At 41.1% G+C, this 16,998-nt stretch overlaps 1 protein-coding gene across 3 annotated transcripts in view; it reads right to left on the reverse strand.

The window, feature by feature from the left end:
- Positions 1–16,998, reverse strand: part of P4HA2 (prolyl 4-hydroxylase subunit alpha 2) — a 142,371-nt gene that overhangs the window by 74,497 nt on the left and 50,876 nt on the right. For all 3 annotated transcript variants that reach the window (XM_053465324.1, XM_053465325.1, XM_053465322.1), the window contains exons 5-8: positions 16,274–16,411; positions 15,783–16,022; positions 14,168–14,367; positions 13,662–13,838 (exon numbers count right to left, since the gene is read on the reverse strand). In XM_053465324.1, the coding sequence (XP_053321299.1) occupies positions 13,662–13,838; positions 14,168–14,367; positions 15,783–16,022; positions 16,274–16,411 (755 nt within the window). The remainder of the gene's footprint in view (positions 1–13,661; positions 13,839–14,167; positions 14,368–15,782; positions 16,023–16,273; positions 16,412–16,998) is intronic.

Raw genomic sequence — 16,998 nt, forward strand, 5'->3', positions numbered from 1 at the left:
GGCGGTATTCACAATCCTATTTTGTGTGCGGGGGATGGGTACACATACAGTCTGGCCCCCCTCAACTGAAATTTGGATTTTTTTTTATGGATCTTGGTAGATATTCGTTAGATCAGTTTAGATCAACTGTTTTTTTTCGTTAGATCTACCACGCAGGAGGCGGTATTCACAATCCTATTTTGTGTGCGGGGGATGGGTACACATACGGTCTGGCCCCCCCCTCAACTGAAATTTGGATTTTTTTTATGGATCTTGGTAGATATTCGTTAGATCAGGTTAGATCAACTGTTTTTTTCGTTAGATCTACCACGCAGGAGGCGGTATTCACAATCCTATTTTGTGTGCGGGGGATGGGTACACATAGGGTCTGGCCCCCCCTCAACTGAAATTTGGATTTTGTTTAATGGATCTTGGTAGATATTCGTTAGATCAGGTTAGATCAACAGTTTTTCTCGTTAGATCTACCACGCAGGAGGCGGTATTCACAATCCTATTTTGTGTGCGGGGGATGGGTACACATACGGTCTGGCCCCCCCTCAACTGAAATTTGGATTTTTTTTAATGGATCTTGGTAGATATTCGTTAGATCAGGTTAGATCAACTGTTTTTTTCGTTAGATCTACCACGCAGGAGGCGGTATTCACAATCCTATTTTGTGTGCAGGGGATGGGTACACATACGGTCTGGCCCCCCCTCAACTGAAATTTGGATTTTTTTTAATGGATCTTGGTAGATATTCGTTAGATCAGGTTAGATCAACAGTTTTTTTCGTTAGATCTACCACGCAGGAGGCGGTATTCACAATCCTATTTTGTGTGCGGGGGATGGGTACACATACGGTTTGGCCCCCCCTCAACTGAAATTTTGATTTTTTTTTTATGGATTTTGGTAGATATTCGGTAGATATTCGTTAGATCCGGTTAGATCAACAGTTTTTTTCGTTAGATCTACCACGCAGGAGGCGGTATTCACAATCCTACTTTGTGTGCGGGGGATGGGTATACATACGGTCTGGCCCCCCTCAACTGAATGGATCTTGGTAGATATTCGTTAGATCCGGTTAGATCAACTGTTTTTTTCGTTAGATCTATCTACTCACAATCTTCTTTTGATTTTACATATCCATGCCTGTTCATTTGCACATCAAGCCACAGGTGCATACCTCTCAACTGTCTCGATTAATGCAGTACAGTCACGATTTGGAGGCTCTGTCCCGCTGAGCTCTACCTCTGTTCCATGGAATTCGGGATTCAGAATCCTGCGGGTCCTGATCGTGTTCTCTGGTGCCTGGGTCACCAGAAAACGACTACTGGACATGCTCAGCATTGTACGCTGACACTCTGATCTTCACAGTTTAGGAAGAGTGATGGCAGCAATACACATGCGCGCCAGCGTCCCAATTTGCCGAGATGTTGGGAGGTATGAGGTGATGTCATAAATAACAGACTCCACAGACACATTTAAAACACATTTTTCTCCGAATTTAGGCATTTTCTTGCAGTTTGCCTAACACAATGTATAGATAACTTTCAATATTTTTTTATTCTCTGCATTCACAGTATAAGCAATGTTTAGGTGATACAGTTGCTTTAATATTGGTGAACTAATCTGGCTGAGGTCAGCATATGTCCAGCCTGAAGATATTAGTTACATTTCAATAATGCTGTGTATGACATCTTCTTTGATTGGATAATAATTTCCCTCCAGTCATAACAGTTGTTAAAGAAACACATCCTGTGTGACCACTAACTCAATGTTAAGGTGGGTATTGGTTTACTGTATATGGGATACAGGGCCGGCCCGACAATGGAGCCAAGTGGGGCAACCGCTCCAGGCGGCACTTTTGAAGGGGCGGCACTTCGCCGCCCCAAGCCCTTTTTTTTTTTTTAAAGCGGCGAGTTTCCCTGTTCGTTCTCGGTGCCGGCTTATAATGCTGAGTGCCGGAAGATTTCCGGCGCTCAGCATTACAAGCCGGCACCGAGACCGAACAGGGAGACTCGCCGCAGGACTGCTGAAAGGTAAGTACAAGAGGGCGGGGGCGGCAGGGACGATAAGGGAAGGGGGGGGCGGCATTTTAAAATTCGCCCCAGGCGGCATTTTGCCTTGGGCCGGCCCTGATGGGATATATATATATATATATATATATATATATATATACTACTTTCAGTGTATAATTTCCATTGTATAATTTCAGTGTATAATTTCAAGGAGGCCATTACATTTCATGTTGTAGAAGAAAAGACAATTTTTGGGAGGTATACGATGATATGGTGCGCACTGTAAAAACTGTTGACCCAAACAAAGTATGTGGACTTTCAGAGGTAGTTGTATATGTTAAGGTGTAGCTTTTTCTGTTAACATAACAGATGTAACAAATTATGTAAGACATAGTTTTAAACACTCTTTATAAAGTTAATCTAAGGTCATTCATAGACCATTTTCATATAAATGCAATCAACATGCTACAATGGGATGTAAATGTGGCCCACACCTCTTAATTGAGCTACATGTTGGTTTACATACACCAAAACAATGTTTTTCTGATTTTCCAAATTAGATAGGATTTGTACACTATGGGCATTTATTATGCATGTTCAAGATGTTTCATGTTTCCATTTTTAGACATTGCTGTAAAAGCACTGCACATTTTTTTCTACAGTATTTACTTAGTTGTGTTTTAGACCATGCAAATAACTTTAATATTTAGTTTTATTATACTAATTAAACTGTTTATTAAAAAAAAAAAACAGAAAACTGATCCTTTTTGTTTAGGTCTGTGTACATGCATTTTTTCAGCCCCTATGTATACCCATTACCCGCACACAAAATAGGATTGTGAATACCGCCTCCTGCGTGGTAGATCTAACGAAAAAAAACAGTTGATCTAAACTGATCTAACGAATATCTACCAAGATCCATAAAAAAAATCCAAATTTCAGTTGAGGGGGGGCCAGACCGTATGTGTACCCATCCCCCGCACACAAAATAGGATTGTGAATACCGCCTCCTGCGTGGTAGATCTAACGAAAAAAACAGTTGATCTAACCTGATCTAACGAATATCTACCAAGATCCATAAAAAAAAAATCCAAATTTCAGTTGAGGGGGGGCCAGACCGTATGTGTACCCATCCCCCGCACACAAAATAGGATTGTGAATACCGCCTCCTGCGTGGTAGATCTAACGAAAAAAAACAGTTGATCTAAACTGATCTAACGAATATCTACCAAGATCCATAAAAAAAAATCCAAATTTCAGTTGAGGGGGGGCCAGACCGTATGTGTACCCATCCCCCGCACACAAAATAGGATTGTGAATACCGCCTCCTGCGTGGTAGATCTAACGAAAAAAACAGTTGATCTAACCTGATCTAACGAATATCTACCAAGATCCATAAAAAAAATCCAAATTTCAGTTGAGGGGGGGCCAGACCGTATGTGTACCCATCCCCCGCACACAAAATAGGATTGTGAATACCGCCTCCTGCGTGGTAGATCTAACGAAAAAAACAGTTGAACTAACCTGATCTAACGAATATCTACCAAGATCCATAAAAAAAAATCCAAATTTCAGTTGAGGGGGGGCCAGCCCCCCCTCATGAAATATGCAATATCTCAGTAATTAGACTAGATCTAACAAAAATTTTGTCTGATCAAACCTGATCTAACGTAGAGCTATCATAATCAGTAACATTTTGTTGAAATTTTTGTTGAGGGAGGCTGGCTACGGGTTAGCCCCCCCTGAAAAAGATTGTTAATATTGCCTATTTTAGAGTAGATCTAACGAAAAAAACAGTTGATCAAACCTGATCTAACAAAGATCTAACAAATGCCATGATCTTTTGTAAAAAAAATTTATATGGGGGGGCTAACCCGGGGGAGGTCACATTTGGGGCATGCACATTTTTCAATGTTGAACTTTGGCATTTGGGGATCCACTGCCCATGCCCTATTTGGTACATCTTTGAGCCGGGCCATTTCAGTGTGCCCAATAAACCCATATATTTTTGATAACTAGACACCCCAGGGTATTTCAAATGCTAGTATTTTAACTCTTTCCATGCACCATATCTACCACCAGTCTTTGTCAAACTTTGTGGTAGTCATTTTTTTGCATTTGTTTTGTCACACACATTTTACTTCAGTTATGAATTAAAAAGTTCTCGTATATGTCACTATCACAAAACACCCCAATATGTGTTCAGCAACATCTCCTGAGCACAGTGATACCCCACATGAATGATTTTGCCTGGCTGTTTGGGGGCAAAAGGGCCACATTTGGGGCATGCACATTTTTCAATGTTGAACTTTGGCATTTGGGGATCCACTGCCCATGCCCTATTTGGTACATCTTTGAGCCGGGCCATTTCAGTGTGCCCAACAAAACCATGTATTTTTGAAAACTAGACACCACATGGTATTTTAAATGCTGGTATTTTAACTCTTTGAATGCACACATTTTACCACCAGCATTTTTTCAAAGTTTGCAGCAGTATTTTTGTGTGTGTATTTTTCCCACACACACCTACTTTATGTATGAATTTACAGCTCCTGGTATATGCCGCTGTCACATGACACCCCAATATGTGTTCAGCAACATCTCCTGAGTACAGTGATACCCCACGTGCATGGGTTTGTCATTTTTGGGGGGAACTAAAAGGCCACATTTGGTACGTGTGCATTTTTCTAATTGGAAATTAGATGTGTGGCCATCCTTCCCCCCGTGTTAATTGGGACCTTGTTGAACCTGGCCAATTCAATTTACCCCATCAAGTAAACACCCCATGGGCATTTAATATGCCAGTATTTTAACTCTTTCCATGCGAGAATTGTTTTAAGCTAATATGCTAATTTTAGGACTTGCTCACAAAAATATATTTTTTATATATATATTTTATTTTTTTTTGCCTTTTTTAATTTTTTTTAACATTTTTTTTCAACTTGAAGGTTCCCCTGATAGTGACATCAGTGGGAAATTATTTTTACATTTTACTGTTTTTTTTTACTATTTTTTTCTAATTATTATTAATTTTATTTTATTTTTAATTTATTTTTACTAATCACACTGTGATTAGAAAGCTGAGCGCCATTGACTTGCATGGTTGAATGCAGAACCTGTATTCAACCTGCAAGTGGAGCCAGAGTTCTCTAGAGGGTCGGGAGACCATCTAGCGAACTTTTTCGTCTTTATTGGGTTTTTTTCCGGGCCGCCGCCATCTTGCTGAGCGGTCACAGTCCATCCCAAGGTAAGTGTTTGGTGTCGCTGGATGCCTCCCGATCGAGGCATTCCAGCGACACCATTTAAGTTGATCGCCTCCTAAACGGTTTTAAAACGGGCAACAAAGTATGGCGGATGTTGACGCCCCGGGGAGGGGCCAGAGATGGGCCCTTTGTGCCGATCATGGCGTTGCTGAATGCCTCGAGGTCGAGGCATTACAGCAACGCCGTTTCGGTGCAGAAAGCGAAAATAGATCGCTTTCTGCACCCGTTTAAAGACGTGCCGGTCCTAGCACGTTAATTGTCGTTAACGACTTGATTTTCGGTGACGTGCCCGGACCGGCAATTGTCATCAAGGGGTTAAAGCATTTAAATCAGACAAATCACAGGCATCCTATATAAGATATAAGGAAGCCAATAATGCATGCAAAAAGGCGATTAGATGGGCTAAACTAGAAAATCAGAAAGAGCAAAATCAACCCCAAAATCAACAATTTTCCTATATTAAGGAGGAACCTATGGCAATAGATATGCAAATGATTTCTGGAAAACACTTGCAGACAAACTGTGATTGGATTACTCAGGACAAAGTACTACAACAACTAAAGGAAGTTAATGTCAACACCCACAAGTATTTAACCCCTTCAGGACTGGGATTTTGATACTAAGGTGTCGCTAAAGGACCGGAGCCGTTTTTGTGTTTTTGCTATGTCTTTCTTCAACTGTAATTTCTCTCATATCAATTAGTGCACCCACACAAATAATATATTGTTTTTTTCAGCACAAGTAGGGCTTTCATTTGAAACCATATTAAGCTGGGTAGTACATTGTTTTGTTTGAAATAAACTGGAAAAAGTGGGGGGGAAATGAAAAGTTTTTTTTACAGTTTTGTATACATACAAATTGTACACACATTGAGCCAATGGGAAAAAATTATCCAAAATATATTCATTAATTTGTCCTTATTTGGAAACCACCCAATAAAGCCAAGATTTTAATCTATTTTGACCAGTATAGGGCAAATATTGCAAGGCATGCATCACGTTTTTAAAATGTAATTTTTTTCAAATTTGGCATGGTAGTCTAATAACTGCAATAGTTGTCACAGATACTGATTATCCCCCCAAAATTATATGTTTATGAATAGTAGATAAGTCAAGGTGTACAACAAGGGTCATTTTGACACTTTTCAAACAGGGATTTTATCGCCAATTGCTGCCAAATTTTGAGGTATTTTTATATTTTTGGGGGTTTTTTGCATATGTTGCAATGTTGCTTTAGATTTCATATTATATTTTAGGGTAAATCACAATTTTTATTCATTTTTGGTAGTTCAAAGAGGGGGGAACAGAAGGAAAAAAGGGAAGGGGGAAGGTACAAGTCAAAAATACACAACATCCATGAGGTATCCCCATACAATGCATGAAATAAATAGCAGCAGTAGGAATGGCGAGCAATCGATGTCTTAGGCTCACGACAAGGCGTGCATTCCAAAACAACAATAGTGACCCAGCACACTGAGGAAGCGGCCAGAGAGGACGCAGAGGGGCGAAGGTAATAGAGAAAGCGCGGCAATTGAAACGCGCCCCAGAACACAGGCTCAAGTGGGGACCTGGCGCATATGGAGCCCCAGACACATAGAGGCAAGGACAAAGAACGAGGAGGAGAACAGGGGTAGGGAAGATAACGGGGAACAGGGGGAGGGAGAGAAAAGAAGGAGGAGAAAGAAAAAAAAAATAAATGTAAAATAAAAAAAGGGTAGGGAATGAAAGAAAAAAAGAGAAGGAAGAGAAGCGCGCAAGAGGGAGGGGGAAAGTCTAAGCCAAGAGGGGGCGGATAAGAGGACCCGACACAAACTCCAACCAATAGAACCAGGTGGACCTGTAGCGCTCAGTCGCCCCAGTCGCCAAGAGATGTAATTCCTCAAAAATCCGTATCCGCTCCACGCGGAGTACCTACTCCCGAAAAGAAGGTGGATCAGGGCTACCCCAGTGTAGGGGGACCAGAGCCTTCGCCGCAGTCAGGAGATGACGCAACACAGACTTCCGGAACCAACGCTCAGAGTAAGGCATATGGAGAAGGAGAAAGAATTCCGGGGTGAATGGAATGGACTTGTCCGTTAAGCGCTGCATCTGTGCATGAACAGAGGTCCAATACGGGACAATGCGCGGACAGTACCACCACAAATGAAGGAGGGAGCCCGGGGTGGCATCGCATCTCCAACACCTGTTGGGGACATCAGGGCGGTAAGCGGAAGTGATGCTCGGGGGCCTATACCAGCGGGCTAACAATTTGTAGGACATTTCCCGGTCCCCATTACTCCGAGAACAACCATGCGTGAGGAGGCATATTTTCTCCCAATGGTCATCCGAAAAGGTGGCCTGAAGCTCCAATTCCCAACTCCCCATGAAGGAAGGTGGAAGCGTATGAAAGGCCTCAAGGAGGAGGCCATACAACCTGGAAATGCCATGCGGCGGAAGTGAGGAAGCCAGACATAGGTCCTCAAATCGTGTGCAGCTGCGCAACATAGCATGCTTCCGGGGCTGAGACCGGAAAAAACTACACAACTGAGCATAACGGAACCTATCCAGTAGGGAAGGAGGCGAGCAGGCAGCCAATTGCGTTAGGGGCTTAAGACCACCCACAGACAGGAAGGATTGGATCGTCGGACCCACAGCAGGGCTGGAGGCCGGGAAGAGGTCGCAGCCCATCCCGGGTGGAAAATCAGGGTTGTCCCGGACCGGGGTCAATGGAGAGGGGACAGGGCAAGCCCTTCATGGGGAGGCCAAGCAAGGCCGCCTCGGCAGCGACCCACTGCTTGTGGGCGGGGCTGTGAGACCACTCCAAGACCCGAAGCAGGTGGCAGGCCCTGTAGTAAGAGCGGGGGCAGGGCAAAGCCAGGCCCCCAGCAGCCTTGGGGAGGATCAGGGTAGCAAATCGAACCCGAGGGTTCCGCGAACCCCACACAAATCGCAGAAAGACAGACCGTAGCGTATCAAAAAAGGATCATATTATATTTTGTATAGAATAGGTGCAACTGCAGAAAATTGTGTTCACCAACATCCCCTGGTTCCAACAAGGCCTCACATGCATGGTTCATGCATTTTTTGAGGAAGCCATGAGGCCATAACTGGAACATGCACAAGTTTTCAGTAATTCGTTTACTGGGCCCATATCCCATTTGGGACATTTTGGAAGCCCCCACTGTAAATTTCCCCATAAAAGTATATATTTATGAACAGTAGACAAGTCAAGGTGTTCAACTAGGGTAGTTTTGACAGTTTTCAGCCAGCCATTTCTTAACTGATGTCTGCCAAAGTTCACAGGGAAATTATTTTATTGCGTTTTAACGCATAAATTTCAATGTTGCATTGAATTTCTTGCACACCATAAGTGTAACAGTGGAAGAAAATGCCACATTTTGTTCACCAACATCCCCCGGTCCCAATAAGGCCTCACATGTATAGTTCAAGCATTTTTTGAGGAAGCTATGAGGGCAAAACTGGAACATGCGCATTTCAATTTTTAAACTTTTTAAATATTTTTTTTTTATCAGATTACTTGTTAGTGACAGGTTTAGGCCGTTGACATCAATCAGGGAGACCGATCAATAATCAGCGACTTAAAATGTCACCGACAGGTGATCAGGTAATAATTATGTTTTTGTTTCTTTATTATTAATAATTTGTGTTTTTTCATAATTACCCTAGATGACCCCTCTCTCTTTGTAGGGCAGTGTCATCCATGGGCTGCCACAATGATTTGATCACCCCTATTGGCCAGGAGCGATCTGATCATCATCAGCCCAGCATTTGACCTGGAAGCACCCTGGACTTTCAGGTCAGTGCTGTTATTTTTTTTATTTATTTATGAATTTTTTAATTTTATTTATATTTATTTTTTTACATTTTTTTTAACTCTTTCAATGCTGATGCTCCATTGAAGCATTGACTGATATTTAGTCCCCACAAGCTTTTTTATACATTTTTTGTATAATTTTTATGCCTATGGCTTAACGGGTTTGGGGTTTTTGAACGGGGGCAGGGAGGATATACCGCATTTGCTCGATTATAAGACGACCCCCCAAAATATGAATATTAACTTAGGAAAAAAAGAAAAAGCCTGAATATAAGACGACCCTAAAGGAAAAAAGTTTTACCAGTAAATGTTAATTCATGTAAACTATTTTTTTTTGATAAAAGCTATGATTGAGAAAAATATTTTTTTTGTTTTTATTTCCTTGTATTTTCCAACCTGTCCCCCAGTTACGCACATCTGTCCCCAGGCTTGCCACACCAATATGGCACTGTGGCCCATGATATGCCTTTTAACCCTCTATATGCCACTGTGCCCCATGGTATGCCTTTTGACCCCCTATGTGCCACTCTGCCTCCAAAAATGCCTTATACCCCTATATCCCATTCTGGCATTTAGGGGGTTAAAATGCATATTATGGGGCAGAGTGACATATAGGGAGGTATAAGGCATTCCAGGAGGCAGAGTGGCATTAAGGGAGTTAAAAGGCATTGTATAGAGCACTCTGCCTCCAGAAATGCCTTATACCCCTATATGCCACTCTGGCATTTAGGGGGTTAAAAGGCATATTATGGGGCAGACTGGCATATAGGGAGGTATAAGGCATTTCAGGAGGCAGAGTGCTCTATTAAATGCCCCCTTAACGCCACTCTGCCTCCTGAAATGCATTATACCTCCCTATATGCCACTCTGACCCATAATATGCCTTTTAACCCCCTAAGTGCCAGAGTGGAATATAGGGGTATAAGGCATTCCAGAAATGCCCTATGCCCCCATTTAACACACACACACACTTACCGGTGCTTCCAATTTCCTGCTGTATTGCCGGGGCAGCGGGTTGACGTCTCCTTCCGCTGCAGCCGGAAGGAGGTGTGGCTAGCAGCGGGGTTTGTCTGCGTCCGTCGCGTATACCTTCCCCGGCTGTCAGAGATCAGAGTTCCCCGCACCGGTGCCGTCAACCCGCTGCCCTGGCAATACAGCAGGAAGCACCGGTAAGTGTGTGTGTTAAATGGGGGGGGGGACAGAAGGATCCAGGTTCCCTGCAGCGGTGCGGGGGATCTGGATCTTAGTCTCATAATCAGGCCTCTGTTTGAGGTCTGATTAGAAGACGACCCCGATTAGAAGACGAGGGGTATTTTTCAGAGCATTTGCTCTGAAAAAAACCTCGTCTTATAATCGAGCAAATACGGTACTGGCTAGATGTTATGCTAGGGCAATGGGATGTATGGTTTTTTAATTTTTTTTTTATTATCTTTTTTATATTTTTGTTTTAATTTTTTTTTTATTTTTTATGTATTTTTTTTTTTTACACAAAAATGGTTAGAGGCCCTCTTATGGACCTCCTGAACATGCCAGTGATGTCACTATGACATCACAGCTCACATTTTTTTTATTACTATTTATATTATTATTTTAATGATTTTTTTATTATTATTTTTAAATGAATAAACTTTTTTTTTCTGCTTTTCTGTTTCAGGACGGGAGGGGGAGTGAGAGACATGGTTTCTCACTCCTCTCCCCGCGATCCCCCCTGCACCGATCACACTGTGATCTCTATGATCCTCACAGACGTGCATAGAGATCGCAGCGTCTGTGCCTCATCGGGGGACAGGATATCCCCAGTCAGTGGGGAGTCCAGGCTGTCAAACGACAGCCTGATCTCCCGTGCAGCGGCAGGGATGTGTCCCTGACGCTGCACGAAGGGCTGGACGTACCGATATGTCCATAGGGGTTTCTTAATGGGCGTTTTTTGGACGTCCCGGTACGTCCATAGGGGATTGAAGGGGTTAAACTCTTTGCCTGGAAATTATAGTCCTGTGAGCTTAACGTCTGCAGCTGGGAAAGTATTGGAAGGGTTATTAAGGGATAATATTCAGGAATTCATTGGGAAGAAGAGTGTTATTAGCAAAAATCTGCATTGGTTTTATGAAACATAGGTCATGTCAAACTAACTCAATTGCATTCTTCAAAGAAGTAAGTAGAAGTGTAGATCAAGGCCCTGGGTTTGTAAAGACTTCTGTGATCATCTCATCACTTACTGAGGGGATTTTCTCTGGCAGACAGCTAGGATCTGCAAGCAGGGAGTGACCACCATTGTTTTAGTTTAATATCAGACCCTTCCACCCCATGGTGTATTATTATGTTGCCCCCCCCTTCCCCCCAGTTCCACTACTACAGACATTTACCCCGGCCATCCCTGGAACTGATTTGGGCCAGTAAAAGATAGTGGAGGTTGGGACCCTATTGTATTGTTAATCCCGTTACTGCCCCTGTTGCCCCATGTGTGTTTTGCTGGATATATCCAGCCCTGTGTGTGAGAAATAAATCAGTCTTTGTTTTGGTTTTACCCTACACTGCTAGTCTCGGCTAGTGACTGGGAAACCGGGGAAAGTGTGTGTGTCCCAGGCTAAGGAAGCACAAGACAGCGGAGGTAGTCGGACGGACTAGCCAGCTCTGTGACACTAAGCTATTGTGTGGAACCGTGTCAAATGAAAATTCTTGTTCTTGGGTAGAACATTGGCTTAATAATAGAGTACAGAGAGTTGCTATAAATGGTAATTTTTTCAGGCTGGACAAAAGTGGTAAGTGGTGTCCCTGTTCTGGGACCAATTTTATTCAACATATTTATAAATGATCTTGCAATAGTCGGTGAAAAAATGGTAGTGAATTAGGGATAACAGCAAATGAGAAGGATTTGGGAATTGTTATAGACAACAAACTAGACAACAATGTGCAATGTCAGTCAGCAGTTGCTAAGGCCAGTAAGGTATAGTCAAAAGGGGTATCAATTCATGGGATAAAAATATAATATTTTTTTTATAAATCAATGGTGAGATCACACCTTGAATATGCTGTGCAATTTTGGGCACCTATTCTAAAGAAGGATATTATAGCCCTAGAAAATGCAGAGGCGGGCTACAAAATTAATAAAAGGAATGAAACACTTAAGTTATGAAGAAAGGCAAAAGAAATTTAAATCTAGTTTAGAAAAATGGCACCTCAAAGGGCACATGATAGCCTTATACAAATATATTATGAACCAATAGAAACTATAATCTGGAAATCGTAAACAGGACTATGCATAGGACATGTGGTCACGCATTTAAACTGGAAGAAATGAGAATGAGTCTAAGGCAAAGGAAAGGTTTTTTCACAGAAAGGACAATAAGGATGTGGAATTCTCTGCCTGCAGAAGTAGTTTTATCAGAGTCTGTACAGACGTTTAAACAGCAACTGGATGAATAATGAAAAACATAATATTCAGGGATATACTTTGGAGACACTGAATAAAAATCAAAGAGATGAATTATGTTTATTAAGTGCAAAACTGCCTCACGCTATGTATATTTTGTAGTTCTGAAATTACAGAGGATCTTTCTGATCAATATTTTTTTTAATAAATCATTATCTTGTATACCAAATGCTTTAGCAGAAACCCCCATAATTTTAAAAATGGTCCTTAATGTAGAATTACTCACCTAACCATAATCTTTTTCCACTTGTGAAGCTTGTTGTTAAAAACCCCAGGTAACCTAGAAACCTCCTAGAGACTTGAACACTGCAGTAATTGCATTGCACGCATTAAAAATACACAAATTGAGTCAAACATCCCATTTGCAATCCTCATTTTGCTAAAAAAAACAACTGCAAACTGTGGCTTTAGTTTGTCACAAGTCCAACTAGACTGGACAACACTGGATAGCAGTGAAGACAGGATTTACTGCATGCTTTGCACACAGAGGGAACTGGGAAATAAGGACACTAATGCATAACTTTTTTCCAGCTTATGCTAACACCTATATACTAAGTACACATTACTACATGCCCCACTGACTAAATAACTATGCAAAAAATGGTGGGGACTTGCATAGATCAAATTTCTCCCAAACTGTTTGGAGGTGGAAGGTAGAAACATCTGGCAATCCAGCTAATGGGGACTGAAGAAAGCATGTCCCACTCCCCTTTGTTTTAGGCAAGTCCCGAGGAACATTGCTTACTATGAGTAAATATTGCAAATTTTTGGGCTTTGAGAAAAGGTCAGACACTTCAAAACGTACTTCAACGGGACCTAGGCCCCATGATTAAAACAGAACTGTGTTTTAGCACTACAACTTGACTATTAAAGTTACAACAACTGGTCTGAATGAAAAAAAAAACCTAAAAATCACAAAACAATACTAAAGAAAATTCTAGTATGAATGCCCATGTTAATTCCCATTAACATGTTCCTTTTCTTTGATGACACTGTAAGTCGTATAGTTTTCAGAAATTACATCACAAAGTGACATTTAAGTTTTGCATGGGAAGTCAAGCCTATTTTTTTTCTTGGTGCATTTATTTTCAGAAAACAGACTCAAAGAGGTAAATTATGAAAGCACTGTATTAGATGTGTAGTAGTGTTGTCACTTACTCTTGGTTTGGCCAGTTCCTTTATTTTTTCTATTTCCTCATCAGATAAAACATCAATGTATCGCACAACACGTGGACTGTCCCATTCATCTTCTTCTTTAACAGGACCCAAGATCAGAAGAGGGTTTTTATTTCCATCATAGTATCTGCAAAAAAGTCTCTTCTGCCTACGTGGAGTCTTTAAAACAATGAACAAATAAAGGAATCTAATTAACAATGTTTTGTAGAACATTACAAAGTCTTGTGTGGTGATCTACAGGGGGAAAAACCTTTGCAGCTGCACCCATATAGTTGTGCTGCTGAACAAAGCATGTATGTATGGTAAATAAGAGTATCCAGTATGTCAACTAATGTGTTTAATTTTTCTACACAGTAGAAATAAGTAACTAGTAAAGAAGAGCATGTATGCTGTGAAGACCTGTGTACAGTGGTGTACTCACATATTTTATCATAATAAATTTGGTACCTTGATTCAAAACAGAACAACCAATAGGATCTCTTACTTACCATATTGATTCCCTCTCCACGGCACAGAGCTTCGTATGTCTCTCTCTCTGGAAGGTAGTCCAAGGGCCTCTCATAGAAACCTGGGCGAGGCTCAGCTGGCTCTGTGACTAAGGTCTTATTTACTTGTTTTTCTGTCTTCTCATTTTCCAATAACTTCTCAAAATATCTCAGGTTGCTAGCAGCTCGATCATGAGTAGTATCTTGTAATGTACAAAAGAAATAATAATAATTTGACGTAGAATGGTTAAAACCTATGTATGAAACAGAATTTTAATAACATGATTATCTATTATTAGATTTCTCTATCACGATTTCTCTTCTAACCACACAAAAAATGCAATGGGCAGATCATATACATGTATTATATACACTTGTAAGTCCAACTGCATATCTCAATCTTGCTTCAGTTTCTCTGTTTTGCTTCAATCCATTCCTGGATTTCCTTATGCTCTGTCCTTATCTTCCATTCCTTGTTCCTAGTTCTGCTCTTTGCTTCAGCTCTGTTTCCTTCATAGGTGTGCCCCACCCGTTATGTTTGTCGCAGTCTGCAGTCTAAAGGTATGTCTCATTGCTATGTGTTTAGATTTCTTGTTTGGTTTGTTTCGTACCTCTGTAAGCAGGGTTTAGCGTTAGGACCCACCGTCATTGGAGTGCTTTGGCGTAGTGGTGGGCTAAGCATTCTATGGCCATAAGATGTGATGGAATCTCCAATAGTTATCATATAGTTCTAGGCTAGTTCCTGTATTTATGTGTGTCAGTCTGTGATGTAACCTGTGGGGTGTCCTGTCCTGTATCCCCGGTAGAGGGGTGTCCTGTCTTGTATTCCCGGTAGAGGGGTGTCCTGTCTTGTTCATGTCTGATCTTGAGTATTCCTTTCTTGTTCCATGTAGTGCCCTGTATTATGTATATCTTGTCTGGTTATGTTTATTCTTTGTCTTGTTCCCCGTTGTGCCCTGTAATATGCATGTCTTGTCTGGTTATGTTTCCTGCCTGGTCTCCCTGTCCCCTGCTCACTATGTTTCAGCTATTACTCTGCTTAGCTTCCACACTCCCAGCCTGTAGCATCCTGCAGTCTTGTGCCGTGTGAGTGCAGTCGCCCTGCATCAGGCCCTGTCCTGTGACTCCGCTACTGCATACTGAACTCCATCTTTGGGCGCCCCCTGAGTCATTACAGTCGTCTGTATGGACCCAGTTCCTGACAAAACCATGTGATCTAAATCTCAATTTTACAAATTTAACAAAAACCGTTTACAAAAAAACACAGTTAAAATCTCAGCTTTAACATGCACTTGTATATAATACACAAGTACAACTTTATTTCTATAACCTTAAATACACACACACAGAAGGGACTTATAAGTGGAGTGTGGCATTGTGGTACTGTAACCATTGTTTAAAGTTTTTTCTTTTCAGTTTTATGTTCTTAGGTAAAATACATCCCCCCCCATTTTAGAACTCCTGAAAAAGGATGAATTATGCATATTATACCTGAGATTTTAGGATAAAATATTCTTATGATATCCTCAAATGTTCATATATCATAAAATAATCATTTCACTGGAAATTATCGCCATAATGCTGGATCTGTTTAGTATACAAATGGTCTTTATCTTACCCAGGACCAGAAGTCTTCTGGTGAGTTCCACTGCCCTGTGAATATCTCCCAGTTGAAACACAGTGTAACTGAGGTAATCTAGAACTTGAACTTTAGTAACAACGGATTCCTCCCCATCATCCAATAGTTTCAGAGCCTGCTGCATCCATAACACAGTATGGTAATAATCAGTATCATGATATGCAGTTTTGCCCATACCAAAGCAGTCGTCAGCTGACAAGGATGAAACATATTTGCTTCCTGCAATATGAAACAAGTACATAATGTAAAACTTGTAACTTACTGCAACATTAAAAGTCACATAGCCTAGCAAACAACATTTTAGTCAATGTGAACTCTTGACTTCTTAATGAATAGACCCCTATGGATACTTATGCCTAGCCAGCACAGGCTAAAAAGCATGGTGTTCCCGGTGGCACACTCCCTTCTAAGGTTTATCACAGAGGATGACGACCACAGAGGTATGTCTGGAGACAGCTATAAATGCTAACCTGGCAATTTCCCTTTCGATATTGTGTCAGTATCAAGTTTGTATGTGTCCTGCAAACGCATCAAAGCTTTTGCTGCTCCAGTTTCATCTTCTTTGCTTGGAAAGAATTCTCTCTGCATTGTAAGGTTTGCAATAAATCCTGGTAAAACACAAAAGAAATGTAAAATTCTTAGAGACAGTATATTATGCATAATAAAACGTGGTAATCTAAACAATTACATTTAGATTTTTTAAGTTATATTGGCACGTGTTGATCTTTATCAGCAGTAACTTTCTTCATAAAGTATGCACAAGCTTGTCAATAACAATCAGACTTGGGCGCAGGCAAAGTATTCGTGTTAGTCATCAAAAGAAAAAAAATCTTCGTATTCTACGAATATTCGCCCGTTCCTGTCTTCGGTTCAGGCGAATATTTGTGGACATTCTTCGTGTTCGTTTTCATCTTCGTTTTCTCCCAGTTTCCTAGCAGGGGTTAAGAAACACATTGCAGCAGCAGCTTTGCTACTTTCAAAACCCAAATTTGACGGGACAGGACTGGAAAAAAACAGGACTGTCCCGAAAAAGTAGGGTCTCTTGGCAGGTATGCGAGTGGAAAAATGTGGGACAAGAACTAAAAAATAGTAGTAGTAGTGCACTGGTTTGGTTAAAGATGTATTATTTCTAAATAATAATCTAATTTTAAATTTAATGGGAGTTATTAAAAATAAGAGGTACATTTCTTATACT

This window comes from Spea bombifrons, chromosome 4, assembly GCF_027358695.1.
Source record: "Spea bombifrons isolate aSpeBom1 chromosome 4, aSpeBom1.2.pri, whole genome shotgun sequence".
In the NCBI taxonomy this organism is placed as follows: domain Eukaryota; kingdom Metazoa; phylum Chordata; class Amphibia; order Anura; family Pelobatidae; genus Spea; species Spea bombifrons.